The 26891-nt window shown below is 40.2% G+C and overlaps 1 protein-coding gene across 1 annotated transcript; it reads left to right on the forward strand.

The window, feature by feature from the left end:
- Positions 1-1304: 1304 nt before the first annotated feature.
- On the forward strand, positions 1305-25945 carry LOC141172026 (uncharacterized). The gene is made up of 7 exons (XM_073655805.1): positions 1305-1446; positions 5618-5734; positions 6815-6964; positions 8747-8887; positions 9178-9309; positions 18290-18442; positions 18554-25945. Exons 1-7 carry the CDS (start codon positions 1317-1319, stop codon positions 25186-25188), a joined length of 7458 nt encoding a protein of 2485 aa, XP_073511906.1. The 5' UTR covers positions 1305-1316; the 3' UTR covers positions 25189-25945.
- The last annotated feature ends 946 nt before the right edge of the window (positions 25946-26891 follow it).

Consider the following 26891-nt stretch of genomic DNA (forward strand, 5'->3'; position numbering starts at 1 on the left):
GGGTGCCATTATACTGTTTGGAGGGCTATATGGGAGGCCATTATACTGTTTGGAGGGCTGTATGGGAGGATATTATACTGTTTGGATGCTATATGGGAGGCCATTATACTATTTGGACGGCTGTGAGAGGCCCTTATACTGTTTGGAGGGCTATATGGGAGGTGATTATACTGTTTGAGAGGCCCTTTTACTGGTGGAATGGCTATATGGGGGCTATTATACTGTTTGGAGGGCTATTTGGGAGGCCATTATACTGTTTGGAGGGCTATATGGGGACCATTATACTGTTTGGTGGGCTATATGGGAGGACATTATACTGTTTGTAGGGATATATGGTGGGCCTTTATACTGTTTGGAGGGTTATATGGGAGGCCTTTATACTGCTTTCATGGCTATATGGAGGCCATTATACTGCTTGGAGGGCTATATGGGGCCATTATACTGCTTGGAGGGCTATATGAGGCCATTATACTGCTTGGAGGGCTAGTTAGGGACATTATGATGTGCGCAGTCGATTATGCATTGTGGAGTGTTACGTGTGGGTCACTATACTGTGCGGATCATACTGTGTTGGGGGTTACTGTGTGGGTATCATACTTTGCGGTGGGTACTGTCGGGTCATCATACTTTGTGTGGAGGACACTGTGTAGAAATACACAGTGGACAGTATCTTGCAAAAAAATATTTGTGTGCACTTTTCTTGCCATCATACTTTATAAGGGCCATGAAAGGGGTATCATATTGTGTGGCAACATTAAGGGGCTTCAATAGGGGCAATATACTTTGTAACGGCTGCAAAGTTGTGGGATATGCCCTACTGTGACCCTGCCGAATATCTGAATATTATTTTTTTTACTCTTTAGGGGCTGGGTGCAATTAGGAATTCTACTGTGGAGACCCATGATTTCTATGTACAACGCTGTTAGTAATAGTCCCTAATAAAGAATAATAATTACTGATAATTAATAAAATTCCCTAATAAATAAAAATAGTCCTTGACAGTTGATAAAAGCCACTAATTATTGCAATTAAAGTTTTTTTGCCGTGGAGTTTTTCTTTATCTACTTGAGCCCTTTGTGTTTTCCTACTTCAGATATTCTTAAGAATATATGAAAATATTTTCTTGCCCCTATTAAAGGATTGAAGGAAGGGACGATGCACTTTTGCTATGGAAATGTTTGCAGCAATCTCCAGGCTGATAATGATTCTCTCTTTCTGTACCAAAATATTAATTAGTGCTTTGCATGGTTTTTACATGTTACTCATCATCATCATTCAGGGAGTGGAGGTTCACGGGCGTTTCTGATGGGTGATGAATGATGGCACAGGTATATATACTTCACGCTGTGCCCTGGCTCATGGCACAAGGGGGAAAACTCAGGATGGGTGCACACATAGCGGAGAGGTCCCTGCTGCTGGTTTGCCTTGTGGCTTTGGTTATTCCAGGTAAGATCCAGTATTGATTAATTTGCGGAGAAAATAATATGCAATTTATGCCACCAAAAATATGGAAAATGTGCAAGTCCTGGAATTAATGGTGGATTTTGAGATGTTTGAAAAAAAAATTATCTGAATGTCTGGAGTTTTAGATGCTGGAGTTTGTTGTGTGCATAATAATTGCGCCATAATAAGGATTTGAGTAATAGGATAAAATCTAGATCTAGATTTTTGTGCGGAAAAAAAAACATTTTTTTTTCAAATTCGAGAAAAATGAGCCTAGTATCTCCAGTGGCTTTCTTCAGGTTTTCATCTTTGTTTGGTCCAAGTTTCCCAAAAAATTTTCAGATGAGAAGCAAAAAAAAATGTTCACGACCGTCTCCTATCTAGCAGTTAATGAAAAACGGTCAGCATACAGATGGCATCTGAGAGCTGACCATTTTTTTTCACGGACCCATAGACTTGCATTGCCGACTTTTATCCGACACTTGGATCAATATTGGACATGTCTCCACGAATTTCACCAACCACTTGTTCCGCAAAAAATGGGATATTTTTGCAGTTCTATATAAAAAATCATAATTTTGAAATATTTTTCACATTTGAATTATTTTCACTCTGAATAACAAACTTGGCTTTGCTACATTTATATGTGCTTGATATTGTGACATCTATCATGTGCATCTGCCTTCCTGATAGATACTAGTAAGAAAAATTCTAATTACCTGTATAAATTAAAACTTGCAATTTCTACACATTGGGCAGGATGGGAAAACACAACACTGAATAATATTCATGACGGTATCAAAGGTGAAAATGTAATTAAGGCAGAAGTTATGGGCGCGGGTGATAAACTTTAGGGTGTAAGAATGAGCAGGAAGGGGCTGGGAGGCTTCGTGAAAGAAGAAAGATAATTTTTCATCCTGGAAGAAGAGAAAGTCCTGATGATCTGAGACTGTAATTAGTGGTATTATTAGACATCGGCCAGGGCTGGGTGCATAAGAGCAGCACATGTATGATAACTCAACTACCACACCTCGCACAGAGAAAAAATTAACTTTAATCAACTACAATATACTGTAAATTAATATCCTCTTCTCCCATTAGTCCCTCAAAGGAATTGTCCTTTTGGATTCCCCTTTTCAAAATCCTGGTCCAAAAATAATTTTAATTATTTTCTTCAGTAGTGTTGTAAGGATTAGAGATGGGGGAATCACCCAAAATTGTTTTTTCAAAAAAAGTTCATCATTCTTTTAAGGTCTCTCTTTGGATCGGTCTAGAGTACATTCTTCTCTTTGGCCAATGGATTAGTCTTCAGATCAGTTATCTCTTATGGTCTATGGATCAGTCTTCTGAGTAGTCTTCTGTTCGGTCTTTGGATCAGTCTTCAGATCAGTCTTCTGTTTGGTATTTAGATTGGTCTTCCGATGAGTCTTCTCTTTGGTGTTTGGATTGGTCTTTAGATCAATCTTCTGTTCAGTCTTTGGATTAGTCTTCAAATCAGTCTTCTGTTTCATATTTAGATTGGTTTTCAGATGAGTGTTCTCCTTGGTGTTGGGATTAGTCTTTAGATCAATCTTCTATTCAGTCTTTGTATCAGTCTTCTGTTTGGTATCCAGATTGGTTTTCAGATGAGTCTTCTCCTTCGTGTTTGGATTGTTCTTTAGACAATCTTCTGTTTAGTCTTTGGAGCAGTCTTCAGATCAGTCATCTCTTATGGTCTTTGGATCAGTCTTCATGTAAGTCTTCTGGTTGGTCTCTGGATCAGTCTTCAAATCAGTCTTTTCTTCAATCTTTGGATCAGTCTTGAGTACAATATTCTCTTTGGTCAATGGATTAGTCATCTCTTATAGTCTTTGGATCAGTCTTCTGTTTGGTCTTTGGATTAGTCTTCAGATCAATCTTCTATTCAGTTTTTGGATCAGTCTTCACATCAGTCATCTCTTACGGTCTCTGGATCAATCTTCACATTAATCGTCTGTTCAGTCTTTGGATCAGGCTTCAGATCAATCTTTTGTTTGGTATTTAGATTGTTCTTCAGATGAGTCTTCTCTTTGGTGTTAGATCGATCTTTAGATCAATCTTCTGTTTAGTCTTTGAATCAGTAAACTAGCATTTACATTTTCATGTTGAGTTGTAGTTTTCTTTGTTACAACTTTGGGGGTAGATGTGATTTTGGATTTTCTTATTCAATATTTAGAGGTGGGAAAAGCTAAAGATCTTGGCATTTACTGGAATCCTTTACAGTGCTTTCCACATATGCATTATTGTATTTTCACCCTTTGTTGAGTTTTTGTTCTTTTTCACCTTTTTTTGCACCTTATTCTTAGTTTAATTTGCACTTTTTTAAGTCTATTTTATATGCTTGTTTGTTTCTTTTATTTATGTTCACCAATGCCGGCAAGGTTTTTGTTTTCCAGATGTTCACAGCCTATTCATCAATTGTGACTTTGCAAAAAGTAGCACATTTTTTGCATAAATGTTCTTCAGTTCCTCCTCTGGAATGATAATATTCATGCTTGAAATTGTTTGCGCAAATTTTATGGCATATTTAGTGGAAAATGGGACTTTTGTTTTTTGGAGAACATTTGTGAAAAAAATTTGAGACTATTTCAAAAGTCGGAATTGATTAATATAATCGGCCACGAACATCAGGAAATCAAAAATTACGCCCACATTGGAAAACATAAAGAAAAAACAAGTCGACCACAAAAAATAGACTTAAAACAAGGTTCAAATTAAAAAAGGAATTTGGTGCAAATTAAAAGTTGACTAAGAACACCAAAAAATAGCCAAAAAATAATTAATGCATCCTCTTGGGCATGCCTTTAGGCTCCTCTGCATTGTTACCCTTTGAGCACCGCCCCTTGGTAAAGACCATAAAATTAGCACTAAATAAAAAAGTCCTTATCACTGGAACCGTATGCTAGATTAAAAAAAAAAAAACAACAAAAAAAAAACAGAATGCTCAGGTGATCTACTATGACATGACACACCTGCTATACAACTAAATTCAATGTCACCTACGCGGCAAGAATTACAGGAATATATATAGAAAAAACAAAGGCTCTTCTATAATTATATATGTTCTACCGCATTTATGAGCTCTGTGTAAATAAACCTTACAAGAGAAATATGTACCTGCCCTATATAATACAACTGATATAAGACTACACACAATGTAACAGATAAAAGCAAAATAATAAACAAATAAAATTTAAAAAATAGCTTGCAAAAGTTTTCAAACCCTTGTAAAAATTTCAGGATAAGTTTGTTGTCTTCTAGTCCCGGAAAGATAATCAGAATTATACAGTTTGGAGGTAGTTTTTGGAAACTTTTTAGTACTTTTGATATTAGTTGTTCACAGGAAAAACATTATAGGGATTTCCCATGTAAATTAATTTTTTTCGACATGAAAGAGGATGTTATTAGTACATGGCTTCGAAATAGGACACATCGATGCCCTGAACAGTGGAGGATCATTGCTTGTAATTCACTTGAATCCCTTTGGTACTTGTAACTTTTAAAATAAGAGTGAGACAATATAGTAGATACCACTGATTGGCTGATTTCTATTTATACTGTACTGTACTGAGTGCGGGGTTGGACCAGGAGGTACGAGGCACCTAGTCCTGTAGTGATAATTTTCAAACCTGTGCATAGCCAGAAAGCTGCCAATCAGTGCTGAGGGTGGGGTTGGACCAGGAGGTATGAGGAACCTAGTCCTCTAGTGATAATTTCCAAACCTGTGCATAGCCAGAATGCTGCCAATCAGTGCTGAGGGTGGGGTTGGACCAGGAGGTACGAGACACCTAGTCCTCTAGTGATAATTTCCAAACCTGTGCATAGCCAGAATGCTGCCAATCAGTGTTGAGGGAGGGGTTGGACCAGGAGGTACAAGACATCTAGTCCTCTAGTGCTAATTTACAAATTACAGCAAGCAGTCCAGTAAGTGACACATTGCTGGAATCAGGGTCTTTGCCCCAACATTATGCTGTGCTTAGATTAAGCGGTAAAAACAGATTCCTTTTAAAAGTGTCAGATGAATATAGATAAATCTATAATGAAAACCAAACCTCATATCAATATGGCACAAATATGGACACGTTATGTATAAAATTCTGTGACTTTATGGTCAAATCTTCTGAACTATTTTCTGTCTGTTTTCTTTTTTTTCAAGCCCACTCCTTGAAGTGTCACACGTGCGTAGATAGTGAAAATGGGTGCAGTCCAACCGAAGTGACATGTCCTGGAGACAATGACAAGTGTTCCACCACCGCCTTGTACATAGACTCCTGTAAGTAGCCACTTATTATGGTATTGATGTACCACTGGGTTTGGGTTTTAGAATGAAAAAATCAGTCCAACCTTATAAGACACACAGATACGTTAGCAGAAGACACCAATCAGCCATAACATTAAAACCACTTTTGCCACCAAAACACCTCTGACTTGTAAATGCCTGAAGTCCACAAGACCTCTGAATTGTCCAGTGATATCTGGCACCAAGTCGATAGCAGCACATAGTTCGGCCTCCTTGTATCAGATCAGACTTGTTTTTCTAGGACATCCCACAGATGGTCAACTTGACCTGTGATCTGGGAATTTGGGGACAAGTAATCACCTTGATCCTTGTCATGTTCCTCCTTTGCTGACCCACCATTATGTGCTTAAATAGGCATTGACATTAGGGGATATCACTGCTACAAAGGGGGTTCTTGGTCTTTACAATGTTAGGTAGGTGTCACATCTCCATGATGTCAAGACACGAGATTTCCAATAGAACATGGCCCTCTATCACACGACCACCGCTGACTTGTCTTCTTCCCATAGTGCATCCTGCTGCTATTTCTTCCCCAGGTAAGTGATGCACATACACCAGCTGTCCAGATAGTGTAAGAAAATGTCATTAATCATAGTAGGTCACCTTTATCCATTGCTCCATGGTCCTGTTTTGATATTTGCCCAGTTTTCCTCCTCATCAACTGGTGCCATTGTCATCAGAAAATCAATGATATTCACCTTTAGTTTAATGTGATGACTAATTGGTCCATATTCTCATAACAATACATAAAAAAATCTAAAAATATTTTTTTAGTTCAACCATAAGCAAAAATATGTCTCCCATCAGGTCTCAGGGTGGTGTACAGATTTCACATTTTGACCTGTGGAGCTTCTTTCTTCTTTGCTCATTGAAGTACATATTATTTAAGATGCTAAAAGAACTAGAAGAACATTGACCTTCAGGGACTATGTGTGCTATATAAGCATGGTATCATCATGATCATAGCCAAAAATGTAAATTTGGAAAATGTTATTGCCTATTCTTCATAGCTGTTGTGGACAATTGATATAACATTTCTTTTTTTTTACGAAGTTCCTTGTAAGGTGCAGAAAGTTTTTAAGGGCTGCATTAACTCAACTACAAGTTCCCAAAAAATATCAATATCCCCAAATGAGCGGATTACCTTATCCCTGCAGCAGAAGTTATGCGACGCAGATCTTTGTAACAGTAAAGAAATCCCAGGTACAGTAACGTAATATTTTTAGGTTATGTTCTTAGTGTATTGGGATTTAACATCATTAAATATCAAAATAACTGAATTTGTTCCATTGACAGGTTTAGGTTGGGTTTAATTTCTGAGCCTTGTTTTGTCAACTTGAAAAGTTGGCCATTTGACAACCTAATATTGGGTTCCATGAGCAACAGATGAGTGTTTTTCATTATGGTGGGTACAACCCATGAGGATGTAGCCAAACGTCAACATTGAATACACCACAATCGACACGACTATTGTAGAATGCATGTGACCTAACTCATATTTTGGAGATCCCTGGATGTCATTGTATGTCCAGTTTCTCCAAGTTGGCTTTATTAGAAGTTAATTAAAGACTGAATGTACAAGACTGTCATGTACAACAGAAGTCTTAATAAATTGGCATCAGGGTTCTTGACTATCAGATTTCTGTACTTAAAGATACACCCAAGCTGATACAGCCAAGCCAATATATAACCAACTCAATGATGCAACCAAGCTGATACAACCAAGTCAATATAATCAACTCAACGATACAAAGAAGCTAATGAAATCAAGCCAATATAACCAGCCCAACAATACAACCAATCTGACACAACCAAGTCAATATAGCCACACAACGATACAACTAAGCCAATATAACCAACTCAACAATACAACCAAGCTGATACAACCAAACCAATATAACCAACTCATTGATACAACCAAGCTGATCCAACCAAGCCAATATAACCAACTGAACAATACAACCAAGCCGATATAACCAAACCAGTATAGCCAACTCAACGATACATTCAAGCCGATAAAACCAAGCCAACATAACCAACTCAATGATGCAACAAAGCTGATACACCCAAGCCAACATAACCAAGCCAATATAACCAAGTCAATGATACAACCAAGCAGATTTAACCAAATCAATATAACCAACTCAACGATACAGCTAAGCCCATACAGCCAAGCCAATAAAACCAACTCGAAGATACAACTAAGCTGATACCAACAAACTAATAAAACCAACTCAACGATACAACTAAGCTGATATAACCAAGCCAATACAACCAACCTAACGTTACAACTAAGCTGATAAAACCAAGCCAATGAAATCAACTCAATGATATAACTAAGCCAATCATCTTTTGTATAAGGCTCCATAACACAGGCTAATTCAATGTTTATGGGGATGAAGAATCATACAGTACATTAACAATAAGCACATCCCTTGTTAACACTAGGAAATGTGCTGATGATGACGACAATAATTTTTAGGCCTGCATAAATTATCAAATCAGCCCACAAATAAGAATTTAAGTTGTTTGCTGGTTGATTACTGTTATGTTTACATTTGATTAGTGATGACTGAGAAGTTTCACCCATTATCAGGCCATGTAAACGGGTATTAGCTAAACTTACCATCTTGTATTCCAATAAGATCATGGGTTTCTAAGCTACCCAGAGAAGGTTTGTTTTATGGAAATTGGACTGGCTGATTTTTAATTAAATAGCCCTAGGAGTTTGTGTGATCCTATCAGAATTATTTTCATGATTACATGGATCATAATGACCATATTGGAAAAAAACAGATTCAGTGTTCTTTACCAATTTTCAAATTTTGGTTGAAATGTTTAGGTTTGCAATTTTTTTCCTAAGTCAGATCAACAAGATCTGCAATAGCTGGTCCAAGCATACTGGGCATGAGATAACTTGGTGGTTCAGGTAATAATTAATTAATAACTTTTTGTCAGCTTTGACTATCATTTTATTATTTTCAGGTCCTAATAAAACTAAAAATGATCTCTACTGTCACTCGTGCATATCTCCTGGCACCACCTGCAACAGTGATACAGTGACGACAATGCGATGCATGGGAGAACAGAAACTGTGTGTAGATATGAAAGTCATAGGTTCCTTTGGTGAGTAGATGGATAGCTGGAAGGGTTGTATATGAAAAGTATACACAGCTAAAATATATTTTAATTGATGAAAATGACTCATGATCAGTAAAAAAAGAAATATAGAGGAAGTTTTTGCAATCAATCAATACCACTCGATCAACAAAAATGATGATTAAAATAGAAAGGAGCTCACAAGTTTTTTCAATCCAATTTTACTTCAAAACTTACAAAATTGCATTAAAATTTTGAGTCCTAATTTTTAGCCCTTTCTCCCCCTAACACCATTGTCTTTTCTTATCTAACAAAAGGTGACATAGCAGATGTCAACATAAAAGGATGCGGAGAGATTCCATCTTGTACCCAGAACTTTGCTTTCTCCAGTCAAACATCTTCTGTGTCAGTTCAGTGCTGTAATGGAAATGTCTGCAACAGTGGTACAGGTAATGTCCGATATAGAAGACAAAGGGATCGAAGGAATCTTATGATCAGTAATAATCAAGTAGGAAAACTTTAAGAAGCACATGGTCTAGTCTAGAAAAATTCCTGTCCCAGACGCACCCACAAGGAAACCCTGCCGGCAGCATAGAGATGACATATAGACCATGGTCATGTCCTTGCCTTCTTACAAGAGTCATAACTAGAGATGAGCGAACCCGAAATTACAAGTTCGGCTTTTGTACCGAACACTCAGTGTCCGGTGCAAAACACTTCTTCCGGAAGTCCATTTTAATGTTCAGCGTTCCGGGGGAAGTCCGTGGGAGAGAGAGAATTTTCCAGTTCCAAAGTTCAGGTTCTTATTATTTTCAATGGGGCTTGGGTTCTGGTTCAAATTCGGGTACAGTTTTGGTACTCAAACTGAACTTTGGACTAAAGTTCGGGTCATGTACCAGAATCCAAACTTCCACGGGTCCGCTCATGAGGACATGTTTATTGCAGGATGAACTAAAAACAAAGAAAAAATTGTAAGTGGAATGAAATGAGGAAAAAAATTGCAATTCCACCATTGTTTTTTGGGTTTTGTATATACAGTGTTCATTGTGTAGTAAAAATGATCTGACAGCATGATTCCCCAGGTCAGTACAATAATGGTGACATCAAATTTGTATATATTTTTTTTGTTTACTTAGTGAAAAAAAAGTTACATTTTTGTCAAACATTTTTTTTTGGATTTGTAATGCTATTTTCCGAGACCTATAACATTTTTATTTTTCCATCAATAGAGCTATGTAAGGGCTAGTTTTTTGGGTCCCAAGTTGACAATTTTATTGCTACCAATATGGGGTATATTCAACATTTTGATCGTGTTTTATTGCATTTTTGTTTTGGAGGTCTGGTGGCCAAAAAAACAGCTATACTTGCGTTTTGATTTCCATTACCAAATGGATTAATTAATTTATATCTTGAAAGACTAAACTTTTATATATGTAATTTAATTTTTTTTTTACTTTTTTTAATTTGTTTATTATTAATAGTGGAAAGAGGGATTCAAAATTTGATAAGTTTTAATTTTTTAAATGTGTTTTCAAACTTTCTTATTTTTACTTAACTTTTTTTAGTATCTTTAGGGGCTGCTATCTTCTGATCACTTATAATATGGTGTCGAAGTATATAGAGAAAATCGAGGTCTCCCATAAAGTGTAGCCTGTTGCTGAGCTTTGCAGTAGAAAGATGGTATCAACAGGAGCATTTAGTAGGCATCATGTGGGGGGGCGATTGGAGCTGGTGCGCACGAGCAGCGGCAACCACACTATTTTAATGCCAATAACAGAGATCTATATGGTTAGCAGCAGCAATCAAAACTCAGCTCAAGTCACTGCTGTTTAACACAGACGCCACCCATTTAATATTAGCCAGCATGTACCATGAGTGGAACGGGCTCAGCTCCTGAGCCATCTCCATACAAAGGAAACCCCAAAGTGATGTACCTATACATCAGTTTTTCATTAAGGAGTGAAAATCAAATATGGTAGGTGACTTTACGAATAGAGATGAGCGGTGTTCGACTCAAAATATTCTCCAATCTCAAATTCGAGCTGCTTTGGGTGGTGTTCGAGCCGTTCGACGAACCCGAACGATTTGCAAAAAATTCGGCTGTTCGAGGTTATGTTCGATAACTGTTCGTGCGCCAAAAGCGTAACTGGATTTTTTCACAGTAATACTGTTAATCAATGTTAATAGACAGTTTCAGTGTAGAGTGGGCGGGGGGAGGGGCAGGGGATGGATTTCTGCAGAAATAATGCCGATCTCCATTTTTTTTTTCTTTCCCGCATTTACAGTGGGGCGGTGCAGTCTGTCAGCCTATCAGCAGTGCATACACACAGCAAAGTGCTTTTTTTTCACACAAGCAAGGGCATGTGTCATTGGCTGTGTATGTCACATGTCCTTGCCCTATAAGACCCAGCCATTTTCCCCATCGCCACCATTTTCTCACTGCTACAGCTGAGTGTTAAACAGCACTGCTGCTGCTGTGGGTGCTATACAGTATAACTGTGTGAATTGCGAGCGAATTTTCAGTTACATAGAGAGATAGGTTTTTGGAGTAGGGACTAGTTGTAATTGCAACCCTTTTGAGGGCTAGGTTACAGCAGTTCCTACCACTTTTTTTCAGCCAGGTCTGTGTCAGTGCTGTGCAAGTGTTTTTCATAGCATTTGGCTAAATGTAGCTAAGCCAAACCTTTTGGGCCTGTAGCAGTGTCTGGTAGTCAGTGGAGTAGCCCATCTGAACCAAGCTACACCATCTGTGTATCTAATAACAATTTTTTACTGCATCTAGCCCAGTAAATATTTTAGGCATAGTAGCAGTGTCCTGTAGTCATTGGAGTAGACCATCTGAACCAAGCTACACCACCTGTGTATCTAATAACATTTTTTACTGCATCTAACCCAGTTAATCCTTTTGGGCATAGTAGCAGTGTCTGGTAGTCAGTGGAGTAGCCCATCTGAACCAAGCTACACCACCTGTGTATCTAATAACAATTTTTTTTATTGCATCTAGCCAAGTAAATCCTTTTGGGCCTGTAGCAGTGTCTGGTAGTCAGTGGAGTAGCCCATCTGAACCAAGCTACACCACCTGTGTATCTAATATGAATTTTTTACTGCATCTAGCCTAGTAAATACTTTTGGGCATAGTAGCAGTGTCTGGCAGTCAGTGAAGTAGCCCATCTGAAGCAAGCTACACCACTTGTGTATCTAATAACAATTTTTTACTGCATCTAGCCCAGTAAATCCTTTATGGCTTGTAGCAGTGTCTGGCAGTCAGTGGAGTAGCCCATCTGAACCAAGCTACACCACCTGTGTATCTAATAACAATTTTTACTGCATCTAGCCTAGTAAATACTTTTTGGCCTGTAGCAGGGTCTGGTAGTCAGTGGAGTAGCCCATCTGAACCAAGCTACACCACCTGTGTATCTAATACCAAATTTTTACTGCATCTGACCAAGGAAATCCTTTTGGGCCTAGTAGCAGTGTCTGGTAGTCAGCCCTGGTGCAATACGTTATGACGTATAGCCTGGGCCAACGAGATCCAGAGGTGGGGCAAATCACGCTGAAGGAGTGGTCTCGGATCAGGGACCTATGCACCCTTCTGCACAGTTTTGAAATGGCGACGAAGATGTTTAGTGCTGACGATGCCATTATCAGCATGACTATTCCCGTGATTTATATGCTGGAGCACACTTTAAACAGAATTCGGAGTCAGGTGGTGGGACAAGAGGAGGGGAAGGAAGTACAGGAGGAGTCGTATGCAGAAGGGAAAACATCTCCAAGGTCCAGATGGTCAGCAGCACTAAGGCGGCAGGCATGGGAGGGTGGGGGAGAGGGATTAACGAGGGCGCATGGTAACAGCCAAACTGTTGAGGAAGGTGCAGGAGCCAAGGAAGAAGTGGAGGACGAACTGGTGATGGGCATGGAAGTCTCATCAGATGAGGGAGACCTTGATTACATTTCTGTTGTGCGAGGTTGGGGGGAGAGGGCAGAGGAAGGAAGCATGATTCTTACCTCGCCACCAACACAACAAGGACTTGGTCCTCCTGGATGCGGAAGACACATGAGTACCTTCTTGCTGCACTACCTGCAACATGACCCTTGGATTGTCAGAATTCGAAGTAATCCCGAGTACTGGGTTGCCACACTCTTAGATCCCTTGTACAAAAGTAAATTTGCCGAAATAATTCCTGCCATAGAAAGGGATTCACGCATGCAGGAGTATCAGCACAGGCTGTTACAGAATCTTACATCTGCTTTTCCACAAAACACCAGTGGTGCACGTAGTGAATCTCACAGTTCTAACTTTCCAACCGTGGGACTGTCGAGTCTTCATCACTCAAACCGTTACAGTAACACCGTATCTGCTGGTAACAGCAATTTTGTGGAATCGTTTCACCAATTTTTTAGACCATCCTTTGCAAGGCCACAGGAGACAAGAAGTCTGACACATAGTCAACGCCTAGAGAGGATGGCACAGGAGTATCTCAAAGTGAACATCGAAGCCATGACTGTGTCACTGGACCCTTGCTCATTTTGGGCTTCCAATCTGGAAAAATGGCCTGAGCTTGCCACTTCCGCCTTGGATATCTTGTTGTGCCCCGCAGCCAGCGTTCTTTCTGAATGTGTGTTCAGTGCTGCTGGTGGTGTGCTGACAGATAAGCACACGTGGCAGTCCACTGACAATGTAGACAGACTCACATTCATAAAGATTTACAAATCATGGATCTGAAAGGACCTTTCTACCCCTGTGTTTTCCTGGGGAGACTAAAAGCTTGAGGATTTTGGAAAATCACCTCACCAGCCATTTTAAGCAACTCTGGGGCAATTGTTCCCACTTAAGTGGTGTCTGTGCTACAATTTTTGGAAAAAATGGAGACTCTTTTTGGAGTCCCCTTGCTGTGTTTTACATGACGTTGGCATTGTCAATTCCAGGTGGGTCGGGTCGCTCCTTCCCCTTTTAACTGTAAGAAACTACATACACTATGGCTTGGGGTAACACAGATGGTTGAGTCTGCAGAGCTGTTTACTCATACTATAGCCTGGGAATCAGAGGTCTGCTCCAAAGCTTCAGTGCCTGCTAGTCAGTGTAGTTGCCCAGCTGTGAAGCAAGCTACACCGCCTGTGTATCTAATAACAATTTTTAACTGCATCTAGCCCAGGCAATACTTTGGGCATAGTAGTCCAGCTGTAAAGCAAGCTACACTACCTGTGTATCTAATAACAATTTTTTACTGCATTTAACCCAGCCAATCATTTTGGGCTAGTAGCAGTGTCTCATAGTCAGCGTAGTAGCCCATCAGAGGCAAGCTACACGGTCTTTGTATCTAATAACAATTTTTAACTGCATCTAGCCCAGGAAATCTTTTTCGGCCTAGTAGCAGTGTCTGCTAGTCAGCGGAGTAGCCCACCTGTGAAGGAAGCTACACCACCTGTGTATCTAATTCTAATTTTTTACTGCATCTAACCCAGGAAATCCTTTTGGGCCTAGTAGCAGGGTCTGCTAGTCAGCGGAGTAGCCCATCTGTGAAGGAAGCTACACCGCCTGTGCTTCTAATTCTAATTTTTTACTGCTTCTAACCCAGGAAATCCTTTTTTTACCTAGTAGCAGTGTCTCGTAGTCATTGGAGTAGCCCACCTGTGAAGCAAGCTACACCACCTGTGTATATGATAAAATTGTATTACTGCATCTAACCCAGCCAATCCTTTTGGGCTAGTACCACAATTTGGCCACTCAGCTCTGCTCGGTTTCCATCGATCATTTTTTGTGCAAACAACTACAGAGTTGCCAATTAATTAACCACCAAAATGAGTGGCAAAAGGCCTGCTGCTAGCGGAAAGGGGAATAGGCATGTTGGAAAGGGAAAAAAAGGTTGTGTCCATGGGGTAGGCGGTAAAGCAACAGTAACATCTGCAGAAGAAAGACCATCTTCCAGCCAAACTAAGATATCTACTTCTTTTTGTGGACAATGTGATATGATCCCTTCTTACAGACACGCCCATCGCTACAAATTCCAGATGAGGCACAAAAACAGCAGGTGCTTCAATGGATATCAAGTGCTACTTCAAGTGAGCTCTCCTCCACCTCAACTTCAACATCACAAATACTCCAATCCTCAGAGGTGTCACCCCAATCGCACTTGCTTCCTCACAGCTCCCAAGTCTTCAGCTGCCCGTCTGAGTATGGGGTAACACAGAAAGTTGAGTCTGCAGAGCTGTTTACTCATACTATAGCCTGGGAATCAGAGGTCTGCTCCAGAGCTTCTGTGAATCCAGATGAGGAAATGATCTGCACTGATGCCCAGAATCTTTATGAGTCGGATCCAGGACCAGATGAAGAAGGTTCTGAGCATAATGAGGAAGACAATGATGAGACTCAGATACCTGATTGAAGTGACAACTTGACTTTTCGGTCAGGGAAGGAAGAGGTTGGCTCTGAGGACGACGGGTGTGAGAACACACAGGGTGATGATGACGAGGTTGGAGATCCCACTTACTGTCAACCCACAGTCAGCCAGTCGATGAGGTCAGCAGAGGAGGTGGAGGAGGATGCTAGTGACGACGAGGTTAGGTTATGCCTTCCTGGACAGAGACAGAGTACTGGAAGCACGTCAACAACTGCATCCTCAACCACAACTCTGCCTCTAACCACAAGTCCTGGTGGCTCTTCAGGTCGCATGGACTCTAAGCCTTGCATAGCCTGGGCAGTTTTTTGAGATCGCACAGGATGACCCAACTCATGTTAGCTGTAACATTTGTCACCAAAAGCTAAGTAGAGGCCAAAAATCAATAGTTTGAGTACTTCATGCATGAACCGTCACATGGATATGAAGCATAAGTTGCAGTGGGAAGCTCACTGTGCTACAATGCGGCCTAGCGGGCCGGGCCAACCACCGTCTGCCCCACCTCTGTCATCCTGGGGAGACTAAAAGCTTGAGGATTTTGGAAAATCACCTCACCAACCATTTTAAGTAACTCTGGGGCAATTGATGCCACTTAAGTGGTGTCGGTGCCACAATTTTTGCAAAAAATGGAGACTGTTTTTGGAGTCCCCTTGCTGTGTTTTTCATAACGTTGGCATCATCAATTCCAGGTGGGTCGGGTCTCCCCCCCTCCTTTTAACCGTAAGAAACTACATACACTATGGTTTGGGGTACCACAGATGGTTGAGCCTGCAGTGCTGTTTACTCATACTATAGCCTGGGAATCAGAGGTCTGCTCCAGAGCTTCAGTGTCTGCTAGTCAGCCGAGTAGCCCAGCTGTTAAGCAAGCTACACCGCCTGTAGATCTAATTTCAAATTTTTAACTGCATCTAGCCCAGGCAATACTTAGAGCCTAGTAGCAGTGTCTGCTAGTCAGTGGAGCAGCCCAGCTGTTAAGCAAGCTACACCACCTGTGGTTTGGACACTTAATTTTTTCAAAGGAAACGCTTCGGGCCCCCAGGACACTCAGTCAACAGCATCGGCGATGCGCCCCAAGACCAAGGGGCTGGGACTGGCGGTAGCACGCCTTGCGGCTGACCCCCAAGCTCAATCCTTATAAAATCTTTTTAACTGCAGCAGCTTTAGTGGATGCTACTGGAGCTGGAATTACCGTGGCTACTGGCACCAGACTTGCCCTCCAATAGATCCTTGTAAAAGGATTTAAAGTGTACTCATTCAAATTACAGAGCTTAGACCTGCCTCCACCGCGGGGGGTCTCGACCCACCAGGGGACAGGCACCAGTATTGGGAGAGGGAGGCTGGCCGTCAGGGTCCACCGCGGCTCTGGCACAAACCTGGTGACACGTAGGTAGCACGGGCATGAACGGCCTGGCCGTGTCGGATACGAACTCCAGTGCAGTCCCTCTGCCCGCTCGCGCCCATAACCTCAAAGGGATGCGCAAACGGCTTTTCTTCCCAGGGCTGTTCCCCGCCCAGCAGGAACGTGGGGGAGCTCAGTTCGGCCTTCCACCGTACTCTCTTACCTCCTTTGCTCTCTTTCCTTCTTCCGTTCTCCATCTAACCCCTCAGCTCTGTGGTGTCCGCTTTCCCTCCAGCTCTCTCCTTCTCACAGGTGGACTACCGCATGTATTCACACTGTGGCAAATTTTTTTGGGCCCAGGCATAAGAAGTCGTCGAGGTAATGGATAATATGTGCCCCCTTAGAAACGTCCATGACGACCCATTCGAGCAAGCAACTAAACGCCTCAAATAGTGAGCAGGATATAGAGCACCCCATGGGCAAACAGCGATCTATATAGTATGCTCCTTCCCAGAAGCAGCCCAATAGGCGGACACTATTCGGAGGCACAGGTAGTAAGTAACCGGAATGCCCCCTTAATGTCTGTTTTGGCCATTAGGGTGCCCCTTCCCAACTTCTTGACCTGGCTGATTGCCTTGTCCAAGGATGTACAGTATATACTACTGTACTTGGTTCCGCGTCAATGTTGTCGCTTACTGACCTGCCCTTGGATATGACAAATGGTGGATTAGTCCAAATGTATTGGGTTCCGTTTTTGGCACGACTCCCAACGGGGATACCACTATGTCTTGTAAGGTTCTGAATGGAACCGCCATTCTACCTAAAGATATTTCTTTTTTTAATTTTCTTGTCACGACGTCTGGGTGATGGTAGGCTCATTTTAGATTTTTACTCCAGCCTTTCTTGATTTTAGAAGGGCATGACATGCTTATATCTGTGTCTCCTCCTCCTTTTACTCCTCCACCTCTTTTCTTTTCACATGACTATATGTACTTGTCACTTTTCCATGTGTTAGTTGCGTCTTCTGAGCAGTTTGTCAGCTTTTGGACATCTTTGAATGTGTTTTCTATGTGTTTTCTATGTGTTTCTATGTGTTTTTGTTTGCCTGCCATTGGTTTTAACGGTGTTCGACGAACCGTTCAGCTAACATACCGATGTTCGAGGAACCAAACCCAAACACTACGGGGGTGGCTCAACACTATTTACGAATTTCTCAATATCCTACTGCCAAAAATATTTCTAAAAATATTGCTGTGTGGAGAATATTTAATGATCTTCTTCAGGATTTTCTTTGAAGGGTTTTTACTTCAAGCAAACTAAGGAAAACTAGAATTATTACAGTTGTGGGAGATTGGAAGGGGCACATCAGGTTTTTTCTTTTTTGTAAATTTGGATGTTTTTATGTTATAATATTGGTTAGCATTTGATGGACTGTAACATGCCATACAACTCTTGAAACTGAGCTTTTAAGTTCAACATGAGATGGACTAATCATAGCAGTGTTCATGGCCTCCTGATTCAGTCCCAACTAAAGTAGATGGAGTCACCAAGTGTTCTTGAACCTCATATTCGTAACACAAAATAGGAAATCGAAAAATGAATGATTCACATCTAGAAGAATTTTGAACCATGAAAGCCATATATAAAAATAATACAGTGCAATTCAGATACTAATCCATTATTTCTTCTGTGTAGATTCTGATTCTGAGGACAAAACACCAAATGGAGTGCAATGCTACAGCTGTAATACACTTGATGGATCAAGTTGCTCAACTGAGTCGGTAGTCAAAGCCCAATGCTATGGAGCCCTAACCTCTTGCTTAGAAATTGAAGGAACATATGTTAAAGGTAACTGGATAGATCTTCAACTATATGATTGCAGCCTTTAAACATTATTCACAGAAGGTTTAGCTGATAAGTAGACTTCCTATTTGATTCCATGCTCTGCTTTTTTCCTAGATGGACAAACTTTACCCACTGTGATCAAAGGTTGTGCTACACCATCAATGTGCGACACACCTATCCTACCCTTGTTACAAAAGTTGGGCACCCCAACTGTAAAGTGCTGCAACGGAAGTCTCTGCAACAACCAATTTTCTGAGAGGGGTCTTCAAGCCAGTGGCTATTTTCCCGAAGGAAATGCTTCTCCAGGAACAGGTATCCAAAACCAACCTTCTACTGATGCTGCTTCTGGAGGCAACCCAGTAGAAATGGGACACCACGTCACTACCAAATATAGCACCAGTTCACACAGTAATAATGGCTATACTGAACCCTATTTTAACTCCTATGAAGAGTTTAGCAACTCTGGTTCTGTATATGATCCGAATATACCAATCCAAGGTGACCAAAGCAACACATACAATGAATTATCTGTAGGAAACCTAAATTTATTTTTTGGCTGTAATATCTTCCCAAATGGTGATGAAACTACAGAAAACGATAGTACCTTTATTGATAGTGAAGGTAACACGGTGTCCAACCCTATTAATTATCCACCCGGGCACACCTATGACAGCATATTATCACCAGGACCATCAACACTTGTAGGAGAAGGTGCACCAAACGCTAACCATAGCAACAGTGATGGTAGCTCCATCCCGGATGCACACCCAACTTTTCCAGATTTTAGCAATTATGGGGAGGACAGTTTTTTTCCCAACTCAAATTATGACAATGATATGAACTTCCCATATAATAATGAATATAACAGCTATGACAATGGTGGCTTCACAGAAATATCTTACACAGACATGAACTTCCCAAATAGTAATGACTTTGGGAGCTATGAGAGTGCCGGCTTCACGGATGTAGTTTACACAGACTTAGACTGGAATGAGGATCCATCCAGTTCTCCCACGGTGACTCCAGATAGCGTAGGTCCTAATAGTTATGATATTGTTGGTAGTTCTTCCTATAACCCAAATGCCATTTTATCAGCTAATAACAATGAGACTGGTGGACACTCAACAAATACAGTGAATAGTGGTAGTAACGTGAATGTGCAAGGAAATAATGGCAACGTGCAAAATCTGACATCCACAACACCAAAGACCCACAATTCTGATCTCAATCTGCAAATTTCAGGATATGGCGCTAACACTTATAATACGGATGCTAGTAACAATAATGCCTCTGGAAATAATATCTCTAGTCCTATTCATTATTCATCAGGGGAAAATAATCTCAGTGTATTACCACCAGGATCATCAACACTTGGAGGAGAAGGTGCACCAAACTCTAGCTATAGTAACAGTGATGGTAGCTCCATACCGGACACCCACCCAACTTTTCCAGATTTTAGCAATTATGGGGAGGACAGTTTTTTCCCCAACTCAAATTATGACAATGATATGAACTTCCCAGCTAATAATGAATTTAACAGCTATGACAATGGTGGCTTCACAGAAATATCTTACACAGAGATAGACTTCCCAAATAGTAATGACTTTAACAGCTATGAGAGTGCCGGCTTCACAGATGTAGTTTACACAGACTTAGACTGGAATGTGGGTCCATCCAATTCTCCCACAGTGGCTCCAGATAGCGTAGGTCCTAATAGTCATGATATTGTTGGTAGTTCTGCCTATAATCCAATTGACATTGTAGTAACTAATAACAATGAGACTGGTGGACACTCAACAAATACAGTGAATAATGGTAGTAATGTGAATGTAACAGGAACTAACAATTATATGCATAATCTGAACCCTACAACACCAAAACCTCACATTTCTGATTCTAATCAGCATATTTCAGAAAATGGAACTAACATCCATAATATTGGCACTGCTAACAATAATGGATCTGAAAATAACTTCTCTAGTCCAAGTCATTATTCATCAGGGGAAAACAATCTTAGTGTATCATCATCAGGACCATCAACACTTGGAGGAGATGTTCTATCAAACTATAATAATAATAGTACCAGTGATGGTAGCTCCATCCCGGATGCACTCCCAACTTTTCCAGATTTTAGCAATTATGGGGAGGACAGTTTTTTTCCCAACTCAAATTATGACAATGAAATGAACTTCCCATATAATAATGAATATAACAACTATGACAATGGTGGCTTCACAGAAATATCTTACACAGAGATAGACTTCCCAAATAGTAATGACTTTAGCAATTATGAGAATGCCGGCTTCACGGATGTAGTTTACACAGACTTAGACTGGAATGTAGGTCCATCCAATTCTCCCACAGTGGCTCCAGATAGCGTAGGTCCTAATAGTCATGATATTGTTGGTAGTTCTGCCTATAATCCAAATGACATTGTAGTAACTAATAACAATGAGACTGGTGGACACTCAACAAATACAGTGAATAGTGGTAGTAACGTGAATGTGCAAGGAAATAATGGCAACGTGCAAAATCTGACATCCACAACACCAAAGACCCACAATTCTGATCTCAATCTGCAAATTTCAGGATATGGCGCTAACACTTATAATATGGATGCTAGTAACAATAATGGCTCTGGAAATAATATCTCCAGTCCAATTCATTATTCATCAGGGGAAAATAATCTCAGTGTATTACCAACAGGATCATCAACACTTGGAGGAGAAAGTGCACCAAACTCTAGCTATAGTAACAGTGATGGTAGCTCCATACCGGACGCCCACCCAACTTTTCCAGATTTTAGCACTTATGGGGAGGACAGTTTTTTTCCCAACTCAAATTATGACAATGATATGAACTTCCCAGATAATAATGAATATAACAGCTATGACAATGGTGGCTTCACAGAAATATCTTACACAGACATAGACTTCCCAAATAGTAATGACTTTAACAGCTATGAGAGTGCCGGCTTCACAGATGTAGTTTACACAGACTTAGACTGGAATGTGGGTCCATCCAATTCTCCCACAGTGGCTCCAGATAGCGTAGGTCCTAATAGTCATGATATTGTTGGTAGTTCTGCCTATAATCCAAATGACATTGTAGTAACTAATAACAATGAGACTGGTGGACACTCAACAAATACAGTGAATAATGGTAGTAATGTGAATGTTCCAGGAACTAACAATTATATTCAGAATCTGAACCCTACAACACCAAAACCTCACATTTATGATTCTAATCAGCACATTTCAGAAAATGGAACTAACATCCATAATATTGGTAATGCTAATAATAATGGGGCTGAAAATAACTTCTCTAGTCCAATTCATTATTCATCAGGGGAAAACAATCTAAGTGTATCATCATCAGAACCATCAACACTTGGAGGAGATGTCCTATCAAACTATAATAACAATAGTACCAGTGATGGTAGCTCCATCCCGGACGCACAACCAACTTTTCCAGATTTTAGCAATTACGGGGAGGACAGTTTTTTTCCCAACTCAAATTATGACAATGATGTGAATTTTCCAAATAATAATGAATATAACAGCTATGACAATGGTGGCTTTACAGAAATATCTTACACAGACATAGACTTCCCAAATAGTAATGACTTAAGCAACTATGAGAATGCCGGCTTCACGGATGTAGTTTGCACAGACTTAGACATCAATGAGGATCCATCCAATTCTCCCACGGTGGGTCCAGATAGCGTAGGTCCTAATAGTCATGATATTGTTGGTAGTTCTGCCTATAATCCAAATGACATTGTAGTAACTAATAACAATGAGACTGGTGGACACTCAACAAATACAGTGAATAATGGTGGTAATGTGAATGTGCAAGGAAATAATTGCAGTGTACATAATCTGAACCTCACAACACCCAAACCTCACAATTCTGATTCTAATCAGCAAATTTCAACATATGGAACTAATATAAATAATATTGCCACTGCTAGTAATAACGGCTCTGAAAATAATGTCTCCAGTCCAATTCATTATTCATCAGGTGAAAACAATCTCAGTGTATTATCATCAAGACCATCAACACTTGGAGATGTTCTATCAAACTATAATAACAATAGCACCAGCCATGGTAGCTCCATCCCGGGCACACTCCCAACTTTTCCAGCTTTTAGCAACTATGGGGAGGACAGTTTTTTTCCCAACTCAAATTCTGACAATGATGTGAATTTCCCAGATAGTAATGAATATAACAGCCATGACAATGGTGGTTTCACAGAAATATCTTACACAGACGTAGACTTCCCGAATAGTAATGATTTTAGCGGCTCCGAAAATGCCGGCTTTACGGATGTAGTATACACACATTTAGGCTGGAATGAGGATCAATCCAATTCTCCCACAGAGGCTCCAGATAGCGTAGGTCCTAATAGTCAAGATATTGTTGGTAATTCTGGTAGTGATACCAGTAGCGCCTATAATCCAGATTCCATTTTATTAACTAGCAACAATGACACCGGTGGACACTCAGCTGACACCGTCAAAACAAAGACCCACAATTCTGGTATTAAACAACATATTTCAGGGCATGCTGCTAACATTCATAATACAGGTATTGCTAACAATAATGGTTCTGGAAATTATATCTCTTCATCAGGAAACAACACAGCAGGAAGTGGAAACAGCTCTATTGCCAGCAATTCTGGGTCCTCTTCACTTGGTGGGTACATCAATTCGGGAAATGGAACTGGAATGACCAATGAATGGAACAACAGCAATAATTATTCCAACCACAATAACGCAATGCCTGTAGGGAATACCAATATCCCTGGAAATAACAACTCCTCACCTTCTAACAGCAGTTTTAGTAATGAGACTAGGCTAAGTTCTGATTGGCTTGACACTGTGATGTACAGTGGTCATGAAAATAATGACTCCTCATGGGGCAATAGTTCTAACTCTAATATGACAGAACATGTGGGGTATACAAATATTCATGGAAATAATGGCTCAACTACTTCCTACACAAGTTCTGGTAATGGAACTGGAATTTCCAATGACTTTAGTACTAGCAATAGCTCTAAACCTAATATGTCGGTGCCAGGGGGATATACTAATGTGTCTGGCAGTAATGACTCTTCAACTTCTTATGGAAGTTCTGATAATGGGACTGGGATGAATAATAGTAATAACTCTAACCATAGTATGGTGGTACCTGAAGGTCATGCCAATATCACTGAAGGTAATGGCTCTTCAACATCTTATTCTAGTCCTGGTAATGGAAATGGGATCATCAACAATAGCTCTTACCATAATGTAGATGTATCTGCAGGGCACTTCAATGTCACTGGAGGTAATGGCTCTTCAACTTTTTATGCCAGTCCTGGAGGTGGAACTGAGTTTAGCAATGGCAATAGTTCTTCGAATCATAGTATGTTGGTACCGGAGGCGAATGACAATGTCACCGGAAGTAATGGTTCCTCAACGTCTTATACCAGTTCTAGCAATGGAACTGGAATAACCAATGAATGGATTACTATCAATGGATCTTACCATAATATGACATCACCAGGTGGAGATTATGGGTCTTTCAATAGCAATGGCAGTAGCCATTTGTCAGATACCAACTATAGCTCCAACTTTTTGATCCCAAACAATGGACCCACTCGTGGAAATGGCAGCAACTATGATGGTCCATGGGATACTATTAAATCTTATCTAAACTATACGTCCTCAGGGGCAAATAACAATGGGTCATTCCCCAACATTAGCTCCTGGACACATGATTTGCTACCAGGAGGATCTAGCTATAGCAATGAAACAGATTGGAGTTTTGGCAGTAACTATAATCCAAATATGATGACCAACAATAAAAATAATGATACTTCCAGCTACTACAATAATATCCAGCATTTTCTCTCAAAATTGAATGGCTCTATTCATAGCAATGGCAGCAACAAAATCAATGAATGGATCCAAAACAATAGTTTCTTATCAAATTTGATGCCCCCCGGTGTGAATAATGGCTATATTTATAATGCAAGTTCTATATCTCTAAGTGACTATTTTAAAAGTCTGGGCATTTCATCGAACAACACTAATATTCCCAACATACCTTCTATATTCCCTAGTGGTAACATTAGTAATTTTGGTAGTGGATGGAGCAATATTATGTATAATCCAAATTTAAAAAACCCACATGCAAATGGTTCAGGACCAATTCCTTCCAATATTGGATCTTATGGCAATATTCAAATCCCAAACTTTATATCTCCAGATTCTCCAAATAACAATGGTTCTTCCAACACAAATAGCTTTTTATGGGGGTCAGGATCCAATGGCCAACCAAACAACCCAAATGCCAAGATCCCTGGGGGCTATAGTAATGGTTCCTACAATGTCAATGGACATAACTCAAATCTAATGCCTTCTGGTGAAAACAACCCTGGCGCTGGAAATAACATGGGCCATGAAAGCATAAATAACAGTAGCCATAACTCAAATATGATGGTGCCTGGAGTAGGTAGTGGTGGATCATCCTATGGTGGTACCAATACAGATGGTAATGGCAATGTTTACAATACAAATTCGTCTGGCCATAACACAGACGTGCTGGTTCCAGGTAGAAGTACAAATGATTCCTCCAGTGATGGTGCTAGCAATGGATCTGGAGGTAAAAACGGTACCATGTTAAATAGTGCCACCTCTCTCTGGACAAAATCGGGGCACTTTGTCATCTTCTCAGCCTTGGCTCTGGTCGTACTGAACTGAATGCAGACCTCACTAATTACAGAGCAAGGGTTAAGATCGCTAGTTTTTTGTTTTTATAACTTATTATGTCTTTAGTATGTTCATTACATGTATGTTTGATTTTATTGTATGATCCATTTTTATAGACTACCATTGTTGTTTTGAAGGATATCTTCTATTTTTTTATATTGCAACTGGAAAAAGCATATTGCCCCTAGAATAATACTAATATACAGATGTGTCCATTTTTAAATTTCTTCTCGGCTTAATATATCTAAAGATGAGTGTCATTAGATAATCAGCTTTGGAAGAAAATAAAAACATGATTTCAGAGTACTCTGTCACGAGATAATTATGGTATATATGTTTATATGTGACTACAAAGTGGTTGTGATGTGATGTATTTTTCTAACATGTCGTGATAATGTTTTGAGTTTGTAATATGATAAAGTTTTGTTCTTAGCAACATTCGAGGAAATGTAAGGGTAGACACATTTGTGCAAAACATATTCAAAGCCGTAAAATGCACAAAATTCATAAGGACCCATATTGATGGCCATATGTCCAACAATCACCATCCTCTGGTGGAATTACTTCTCAGTTGGAAGAACCTCAACCCACCTCCACGTCAAGCCTACAACTTTTATTCTGGCAACTAATACCTTAACCCAAGTTCATATCTGATGTAAAAAAGACTATATATTTTGTTTATGTTAAATAAAATGAATGATTTTGACCTTTTTGAAATAATAAAATGTGTAAATAAATACAAAAAAAAGACTGGTGTCTGACTTGTTTTTGTAAAATGTAAAACTAGGACCCCAGGACTCAAGAAAATAACCTTGTTGATCTGCTGACAGTTGTTTTGGTAGAGACCACGTTGGTTTGTATCTGTAGTTTGGCCAAATGTGATGAGACATTGAGTGCAAGTCAACATTTTAATAGACTAAATTATATATTTTAGAGTTAGTGCAAATCGATTAGTAGGAAAAGGTCCATTGGCTATGTCGGTAATCTATGGCCACTGAGTGTGAGGCCTGAGAACTGGCTCTTACCTATGGCACCCATGATCTAATTTTGATTAACCAGCTTCGCATGATGTCACAACATAACCTTGATGCAGCGCCAGGCTAGCTAGTCAAGAGAAGAGCCAAGGATGCCATCAGGTAAGAAAAGTTCTGAGGATTCTCGTCCATTGGCCACAGATTCAAAGGAGGTACACATACTTATTTAATCAGTGCAAATTAGTGCAGAGTCCAAGTGGCAGTTGTAGGATGAATGTCTTTGTCTGCCTGTTAATTGGTTCTTGCAATTCCTCTAGGACTTCCTGCTAGGAGACTTGGAGATCGTACTGTCTCATCTGATGTCTCAACTTTTCAGCCATGAAATAAAGAAAAATTAAAGGAGGTGTCCACTACTTTCACATTGATGCCCTATCTGTAGGATAGGGAATCAATGTATGATCAGCCGGGGTCCCGCAAGCAGCACCCCCACTATCAATGTATGATTTGCTGGGGTCCTGAACATGGCACACCCGCCGATCAGTTGTTACTGGTGGAGGCGGCGATGACCGCCGGCCGGAAGTGCTTATCTGTGGTGCTTGGCCATCCAACTGTAGTGGCTGATATGTTCAATGGGCATAGAAGAGGCCTGGAGTTTCTACCGTTCATCAAAATGGATGCAACAGCTGTCTGCCATTTTGATGAATTAGTGTAAAGCAAATA

The sequence above is a fragment of the Phyllobates terribilis genome, unplaced genomic scaffold (genome assembly GCF_046119375.1).
Source record: "Phyllobates terribilis strain yellow unplaced genomic scaffold, ASM4611937v1 Scaffold_12__6_contigs__length_324123572, whole genome shotgun sequence".
In the NCBI taxonomy this organism is placed as follows: domain Eukaryota; kingdom Metazoa; phylum Chordata; class Amphibia; order Anura; family Dendrobatidae; genus Phyllobates; species Phyllobates terribilis.

Coding starts and splice junctions, on each gene's coding strand:
- LOC141172026 (XM_073655805.1), top strand. CDS start 1,317: ATGATGGCACAGGTATATATACTTCACGCTGTGCCCTGGCTCATGGCA. Junction 1,447..5,617: donor TGTGGCTTTGGTTATTCCAG/GTAAGATCCAGT, acceptor TTTTTTTTCAAG/CCCACTCCTTGAAGTGTCAC. Junction 9,310..18,289: donor TGTCTGCAACAGTGGTACAG/GTAATGTCCGAT, acceptor TCTTCTGTGTAG/ATTCTGATTCTGAGGACAAA.